Source organism: Nannospalax galili, unplaced genomic scaffold (assembly GCF_000622305.1).
Source record: "Nannospalax galili isolate Female #2095 unplaced genomic scaffold, S.galili_v1.0 scaffold1798, whole genome shotgun sequence".
NCBI lineage: Eukaryota > Metazoa > Chordata > Mammalia > Rodentia > Spalacidae > Nannospalax > Nannospalax galili.
In genome coordinates, this window is record NW_008341341.1 from 515,130 (window position 1) to 523,997 (window position 8,868).

The 8,868-nt window shown below is 47.7% G+C and overlaps 1 protein-coding gene across 3 annotated transcripts in view; it reads right to left on the reverse strand.

Moving 5' to 3' along the window:
• Positions 1-5,125: 5,125 nt before the first annotated feature.
• Wdtc1 (WD and tetratricopeptide repeats 1) overlaps positions 5,126-8,868 on the reverse strand; it is a 61,804-nt gene continuing 58,061 nt past the window's right edge. For all 3 annotated transcript variants that reach the window (XM_017799065.2, XM_008836777.2, XM_029565217.1), the window contains 2 exons: positions 8,275-8,467; positions 5,126-7,044 (listed from right to left, as the gene is read on the reverse strand). In XM_017799065.2, the coding sequence (XP_017654554.1) occupies positions 6,847-7,044; positions 8,275-8,467 (391 nt within the window). In that variant the 3' untranslated portion in view covers positions 5,126-6,846. The remainder of the gene's footprint in view (positions 7,045-8,274; positions 8,468-8,868) is intronic.

Genomic DNA, 8,868 nt, shown 5'->3' on the forward strand with positions numbered 1-8,868 from the left:
CAAAGATCCACCTGCCTCTGCCTCCCAAGTGCTGGGATTAAAGGCGTGCACCACCATGCCCAGCATATTTTATTATTTTTATGTATATTAGTGTATTACTTGCTTGTATATAAGTATACCTGTATCATGCAGTGCCCACGGAGGTCAGAAGGTGGCATGGGATCCCCTGGAACTGGAGTTACAGATGGTTGTTAGCCACCATGTGGGTGCTGGGATCTGAACCTGGGTCCTTTGCAAAAGCAGCCAGTGCTCTTAACTGCTGAGCCATCTCTCCAGCTCCGCCTCCCCCATTTTCTTTCATCGATCATAGTTTTGGTGTTGTATCTAAGAACTCATTACAAAACTCAAGGTCACACAAATTTTCTTATTTCCTGATTTTTATTTTGTTTTGACAAGGTCTGTGTAGATCAGGTTGAAATCAAACTTGAGATCCTTCTGCCTTAGCTTCCTGGCATTACAGGTGTACACCACCATGCCCAGCTTTTCCACACATCAGGCATACACCACCACACCCAGCTTTTCTATATTTTTTAGTCAACTTTTGTGAGCAATGTTAGGTCAGGGTTTAGACTGTTTTTCTTGGGGCTGGAGAGATGGCTCAGTGGTTAAGAGTGTTTGCTACTTTTCTAGAGGACCCAGAGTTTGGTTCCCAGCACTGTTAGGCAGCTCACAACCACCTATAATCCCAGCTCCAGGGGATCTGACATCCTCTTTTGGCCTCTGAGGGCTCCTGCATGTATGTGGTATACATAAACTCGAGGTACATATACTAAATAGATCTTTAGACTGTTTTTCTCTTTTGACATATGAATGTCTAGTTGTCTTCATACAAGTTGATTTTGAAGACTATACTTGAACTGATTGTTCCTGTGCCAAAGATCAGTTGGCTTTGTGTGGGTCTGTTTGGGGGTTTGCTAGTCACTTGTGTGTGTGTGTGTGTGTGTGTGTGTACGAGTTCAGGTGCCTGCACAGGTCACAGTTACAGGCATTTGTGAACCACCCAACATGGGTAGTGGGAACCAAACTCTGGTCTTAACTGCTGAGCCATCTCTCTAGCCTTGTCAATTTTCTTGTCAATATTGTGCTGCCTTCATTATATTAGTTTTATAAATCTTGAAGTTGGGTAGTGTCGCTGCTCCATCTTGGTTCAATATTGCGTTGGCTATTCATTTTTTTGTTTGTTTGTTTGTTTTTGTCTTTTTGAGACAGGGTCTCCTTGTAGCCCTAGCTGGCCTGGATTCACTATAGAGACCAGGCTGGCCTCAAACTCACAGAGATCTGCCTGCCTCTGCTGGGATTAAAGGTGTGTGCTACCACGCCTGGCTCTCCATATAAACCTTAAAACCATTCTGCTGATATTCACAAATAGCTAGCTTGGACTTTTAGAGATGATGTTGAAGCTATAGACCAAGGTGGAAATAGCTGACACATTAACACTGAATCTTCCTATCCATGAGTGATTATTTTATATACTCTTTTTTTAATCAATTTTGAGCTTTAAAATTACTCATTTTATGTGTATTAGTATTATGCCTGTATGTTTCTAAGTCCACCCATGTTGTGCAGTGCCTGAGGACAGAAGAGGGTGTTGGATCCCCTGGAACTGGAGTTATGGATGGTTGTTAGTTGCCACATGGGTGCCGGGATGTGAACCTAGGTCTTTTGCAAAAGCCATCAGTGCTCTTAACCACTGAGCCATCTCTCTAGCCCCTATTATTTGATATAGGGCCTCACTATGTAGCCCCAGATGGCCTGGAGTTTTCTATGTAGAACATCCCAGGCTGGCCTCCATCTCAGAGAGCCACCTGCCTCTACCTCCAAAAGCTGCATTTAAAGGTGTGAACTACTACTCTTGGCTTATTTTTCACAAGTATTTTTCCTGCATGTATGCAAGTGCACCCATGTGTGCAATGCCTGTGGAGGCCAGTTGTCAGATTCCCTGGAACTGGAGTTATGGATGGTTGTTAGCTGCCTTGTGGGTGTTGGGAACCAAACCCAGATTCTCTGCAAGAGCAGTCAGGGCTTTTAACTATTTAGTCATCTCTCCCCAGCCCACAAACTTTTTTTTTAATTTTATGTGTATGAGTGTACTGCCTGCATGTGTGTAAGTGCATTCATGTCCTGCAATGCCCATGGAGGTCAGAAGAGGGTGTCAGAGTCCCCTGAAACTGGAGTTTGGGACAGTTGTTAGGTACCATGTGGGTGCTGGGAATCGAACCCAGGTCCTCAGCAAGAGCAGTCAGTGCTCTTAACTGCTGAGCCATCAGTTGGATGGCTCCCCCCACCCCCCCTTTTTTTTTTTTAAAGATTTTATGTCAAAACCTAAAGAAAGTGGGTGGATCTCTGTGGGATTGAGGACAACTTGGTCTACATAGTTCCAGGCCACTGCTAGGACTAGGAGACCCTGTCACACAAAAATTTTAAAAAAAGATGTATCTAAGTACACCATGTGCATGCCTGATATCTGCGAAGGCTAGAAGAGAGCATCGAATGCTTTGGATCTGGCATTACAGAAAGTTACTAGGTGCCATATGCTGGGAACTAAACCTAGGTACCAGAGCAGTAAGTGCTCTTAACTGCTGAGCCATTTCTCCAGCCCTGATTTTGAAATTCTATTAATATAGACCATGTACATTTTGTTAGAACTATTCCTAAGGATTTTTTGTTGTTTTGAGACAAGGTCTCACTATGTGGAGTTTTGGTTTTTTGTTTTTTCTTGAGACAGGTCTATGTAGATTTAGCTGTCCTGAAACTATCTATGTAGCCTTAACTGGCCTCAAACAGAGATTTGCCTGCCTCTGCCACCCGAGTGCTGGGATTGAAGGTGTATGCTATCATGAATGACTTTCTATTTTATTTTTGGAGATAGGGTCTTGCCAGCTGGACTGTCTGGCTGGCAACTCTAGGGATCCTCCTGTCTCCACCACTCCAGCTCCAGATGCATGCTACCACACCTGATTTTTACAAGGGTGCAGGGGATATGAACTCAGATCCTCATGCTTGGGTGGCAAGCACTTTATCAACCAAGTTATCTTCTCAGCCCCTCAATTTTCTATAAGCCTAAAACTACTTAGAAAATTAAAGGTATTAATTAAGAGGAAAAAGGAAAGGGAACACCTGGTGAATTCCAATGGCTCCTCCTTGCCTAGAGGATCAAGCCTATAGTCTCTCCCTAAAGAGAGGAAATCTGCACAACTTGCCTACCCTTCCCATCCACTCTATAACCCTGCCAAACTGAATCAGGGTCCACGGTGCAACACTACATTACCTTCTTGGCCTGAACACTGTACCTATTTTACATGGTCTGAAAATCATCTTGAAGCTTCTGGACTTTTTTTTTTTTTTTTTTTTGTCTTTTTGAGACAGGGTCTCCCTGTAGCCCCAGCTGTCCTGGAACTCACTATGTAGACCAGGCTGGCCTCGAACTCACAAAGATTCACCTGCCTCTGCCTCCCAAGTGCTGGGATTAAAGGTGTGCGTGACCACGCCCGACCTTGGACTTTAGTTTGGAAACCCAGGATATCTTTCTAGTTTGTGTCCAGAACTAAATGAAGCACCCGCCAGCTGACCCAGCTTGATTCTCTCTGATGGTACAAATAGAAGACTCATAAAGTTTCTGCAGTGAAACTGTTTTAGCACTAATGACGGTTTCCAAACGGCATCAAGGGACCTTATGATAAGGTGGCAAATTTCAAAGAACAAAGTAAAATGTTTTAAGTTTGAGAGGTACTCGGCATCTGTTGGCTACTGGGAAAACTACTACTCGAGGTTTTCAGTTTCACTATTAGATTGTACTGCATGGCTTTTGACTGCATCATTTTAGTTTTTAGTGGTCACTGTGATAAAAAGTAAATGAGTCAATGTGGAATAGGAAATATGGGAGGTGGTGTCTGCTTTGAATAAAAGTTGGACAAGTTGTGCAGTGTCTACCAAGTACACAGATTCCACTAGTAACTGCAGTTATTTAAGAATAAAATAGGGCTGGATGTAGATTGACATAGTGCTTGCCTAGCATTTACGAAGCCATGGGTTCCATTCCCCTGGGTTCCATCCCCCAGCATGGGAGTAAACTGCACCATGCAAACTCAGTGTGGAGGTGCACACCTGTAATCCCAGCACTCACTCTGGAAGCACAAGCAGAAGCATCAGAAGTTCAAGGTCATCCTTGGCTGCATAGTAAATGAGTTCATATTGGGCTAGAAACTCCATCTCAAAAAAATTCTAATTTAGTTGTATTATTTTAAAATATAACAAATACTTCCTAAGTGATTTGACCATGCCCAGCAATTTAAACACTTAATAAGTTAAATTTAGGTGGGTGTGGTGGTACATGCCTTGCATGCCTTTAATCCCAGCACTGGGAGGCAGAGGCAGAGGCAGGCAGATCTCTCTGAGTTCAAGGTCAGTCTGGTCTACAAAGTGAGTTTTAGGCCGCTGGGGTTACAAGGAGACCCTGTCTCAAAAAGATCCAAAAAAAAAAAAAAAAAAAAAAAAAAAAAAAAAAAAAAAAAAAAAAAAAAAAAAAAAAAAAAAAAAAAAAAAAAAAAAAAAAAAAAAAAAAAAAATTTAACTTTTTTGGCTTAGGGGGCTCCAGGCAAAAAAATTATTGGGATAATAATTATACTGTGAGCTGAGAAATTCTGTAATCCTTTGGTCTAAGCTATCATTTGATAATCTAGGGCACAGGGTTAAAAACTGAGATGTGAAATCAGTTTAGTAGGCTAAAACCAGAAATATTCCCATAATAGAAAGGTACACAGAACATGTGGCATGTAGAAAGGGTAAATACTATTGTGGAAAACATTTGATCCTTATATACATAGCAAGCATGTACATCTTGGATCACAGGGTGAAATGTGTATTTCTTATTTGGGTTCCAGTTTAGAAAGTCTGAAAAACTATCGAGACTTAAACCCCCTTATTTTATAGGTGAGAAAGTCAGAGTAAAAGCTGGCCAGACCAGACACCCGTGCTGGGTTCTGAGCTTGGTGGCACTGTTCATAATGACCCTAAGGAGGCAGGTGCCATTCTTCCTGGCAGAGGTGTGCTTATTCCAGTCACAGAGGTTTTAAAGGGAGGAACCCAAGACTCATTTGTGCCCCCCACAAACGCCACCAGTCACAACTAGAACAAAATGGTTTTAATCAATTGCGTCACCCTCACTCTCCTGGGAGCAGAGCAACAAAAAGGCTCGGCTCCTGCCCCCAGAGGACAGTAAGGCTTATGTGTCCCTCCACACTGCAGGGCCCAGGCTGGGCAGGCAGGGGGTGGGAGGCAGAGTCAGGGAGGGAGGAAATGACGGGTGGCTAGAACATAGGAAAGCAAAGGGACCCAGGCTAGGTCTTGTGCCCAGGGCCTAGCCCCAATACTCCTGGCTCCCCCTCCCTGGCTTGAGAAAGGTCATGAAGAAGAAACAGGGGAGCAAGTCCCAGCAGCAGGAGAAGCAGCAGCAGCTGTTCCCTTCACCAATAAATACACTTCATTACCAAGCTACAAGAAGAGAGGGGTGGGAAGAGGGCCTGGGGTGGGCAGGAAGGGGGAGAAGCTGCCACCTGTGTAGCTGAGATTAAAGCAATGAGATGGTGCCAGACCCCCCACCACTAGCCTCACCCCCCTCGACTTCTTAAAACTGTGAAAAAGCTTTTAACGTGGCCCTCCTGTCTCCAGGGCTGCTCTGAAGCTTGACTGAGAGGAGGCACCTGGCAGAGACAGGGGTGAGGGAGGGAGGGAGGGAGGGAGGGAAGGGAGGCTGCTTCTCCCCAGAGGCTGCAGCTGGAGGGCTGGTGCCCAGGCTAAGCACAGAGGGCTGGGGGAGGCAGGGATGAACCAACTCCCAGAGTAGCTCCCAAGAAGAGCCAAGGGGCAGGGGAGAGGGAGGCTTGGTGGTAGAGTGACTGCGCATCCAGTGTAAAGCTTGGGGCTGCTGGGGAGGGATGGCTGAGCTCGGGACTTTCCCACCCCATCCCCCCAGAGCAGCAGGGGACAGAGAAAAGCCATCGCTTCTTTGGTCTTTGTGGCAGCTCAGCACATGGGGCGGGAAGGACAGAGAGGGCGAGAAGGGCCCTTAGGAAGCGCCACCACAGCAGAGTAGTCCTGGCTGGGAGCTCGCAGAAAGGTCACAGTGAGGCCAGGAGCGCCTGAGGAGAGTGGCCATGGCGAAGAAGTGTTTCTGCATGTGCAGGTGGGTGGGGATTGAGACGCCCCACCCCCTGCCACATTTCAGGAAAGGCAGATCCTCCAGAGGTGGCCTAGGACAGCAGGCCCAGGAGGAGTCGAGGAGCTCCACTGCCACCAGGGCAGGTGGCCTGACTGCCCACTCTGGGACTCCCATCTTTCCCAAGCATCCACCTAACACTGCTGGCTGTGGCAGGACCTTCCCAGAAGGCCACAGGGGAGCTAGCCCTGTAGGAGGGAGAGCAAGAGTGGCAACAGGCCAAGGCAAGCCTCTGCCAGCTGGGAGTTCCGCTCCCTTTCTGCTGCCAACTGAAGGGCAGGGCAGTCCTTGAAGACTGTTTCAGCTCTTGCCTCCCCACTGGAGGCAGAGGGGGGTTTGTGAAGGGCCAGAGCCTTCCAGGGATGTGGAAGCAGGATGTGGGAGCATATGAAGGGGCTCCCCCTCCTGCTTTTCTGCTCAGGGCTGGGGACAGTCAAGGGACAATCAGCCCAAGAGTCTGAAGCCAGCAAGTTGCAGCAATCCCCACCACAATACCAAACTAACAAAATGGGGAATGAAAAATGGGGGTAGGGTGGGAAGACAAAACCAAAGAGAACCCAACCCCCTGACCTCCTACCCAGGGTGGAGGGTCCAGCCAGTAGCAGGGACTGGGGACTGGGAGCTAGGAGTGTCTAGCTGGGCCGGCACTGCACCTGGCCTTCTGAGCTGTCCTCATCATCAGAGGCTCCAGCGCCCCCACTGCTCAGGCCTGTGATCCGGTAGCCCATGTTGAGTAGCATCACTTCCAAGGGATCTGCATTCATGCGCCGTTGGTTGGCCTGAGAGGCGCCCTCCATGTCTTCCACGACTCGGCCTGTGAGGTCTTCACTCTGTGGTGGAGGAGGGGGGCAGTTTGAGTGGGCTCAGGGTGGAGGGACACCAATATGAGGGTGGTACATGTACTAGGGCATACACATAGGATCTGGGGGAGGAAAGTTCAAGCGCACGCGCACACACACACACACACACACACACACACACACACGGAGCTACACAATGGGAACTATGCACAGGTCGAAGGGAACACACTAGAATAGATGAGGAACACGAACTTTAGGATATATACTAGACACACCAAACTGAGGTACATGTGGGGCAGGGTAAAATACATTGGGATTGGGGCTGGAGAGATGGCTCAGCAGTTAAGAGCACTGACTGCTCTTGTAGAGGACCCAGGTTTGATTCCCAGCACCCACATGGCGGCTACGAACCATCTTTAACTCCAGTTCCAGGAGAATCCGAAGCCCTCTTCTGACTTCTGCAGCACTGCACGACAAGGGTGCACTCACACGCAGGCAATACACTCATACACATAAAATAAAAATAATTCCCAGCACTTGGGAGGCAGAAGCAGGTGGATCTCTGTGAGTCCTGGGCCAGTTGGGGCTACAGGGAGACCCTGTCTCAAAAAGACCAAATAAATAAATAAATATAATAAATAAAATATTTTTTAAAAATACATTGGGGTGAACATACACACAAGACTATGTTGCAGGGTGACATGTTGCAACAGCAAATATATGGGGAGAGCACACACACTAGGTTGGAGAAGTGCTATCACCCCCATGGTTAAGTTGCACAAGCAGTCAGTCAAGAGGTAGAGCTAACTTAAGGTTACCAGACTCCAAAGCCTGTGCACCTCCTGGGACTTGAGGAGTCAGTCCCTAAATGGCTTCTGGGTGGACACATCACAGTAGCACATGAGGGGAAGGGTTCCAAGGGAGATGGAGGCATCCTCATGAGAGGCCACAGCTGAGCTAGTTCTGTCTGCCCTCCTACCCCACTGCTCTTGGTGTATGGGCACCTCATCTTCATAGCTGACTCAACAATATGCTCCAAGAAGGCAGAAGCCAACTCTCACCCCTAGAAATACCCACTGCATTTAGAGCTTTCTAGGATCTAGAAGATCCCACCTTCCCAGCTTTACCTGTCCCAGCAGCTTCTAGACTGTGTGGCTCATTTTTCTTCGCAGACATGAAAGCCTTAGCCGGAGGCTCTGCACAGGGTCGCCACTCTTTGTCTGGTTTTGGCTATCTGGCCTACCTTGCCTGTATCCTCACCTCTGGTCTTGGGTTCCAGAGTCGCACAACAGGGTCAATGCCACTGGTGGCCAGGAAGCAGTAGCTGGGGTGTGGCTGTAGGCAGTTGACGATGGACTCATCTCCTTGGAGGACGCGAACTAGGTTGGTGGTTTCTTTTTCCCAGATGAAGAAGGAACCATCATCAGAGCCACTGACGATGTATTGAGCATTGCTGGCAAGGGGACAAATGGCAGGGAGGTCAGGTGAGAGACTTCCCTAAAGTCTCAAGCAAAGACTTTGTGACTTAGGGAAAGGGGAAGAAAGTAAGTCTGGGATCACTCAGTGCCCTACACTCAAGGGACTATCCTTTTCTGAGAACTCTCCTGTTGGAGAATCCTGCTGTGAGGGTCACAGTCTTCCATGTCCGGATAGCTCTAAGGAGCTCGGCACTGTTGGGAGATCTCTGCCAGGTGTTTGAATCCACTTAGACGGCACCTGATGGAAAGACTCCTCTTTTCAGCAGGGGGCCTCCTACCTCTCTTCCTGACTCACCTTTTGAAGTGGCCGCCACAGATGCCCTACCAAAAACATGGCCTCTGGCATAGGAACTGCCAGGTTTTCCTGTGTGATAAT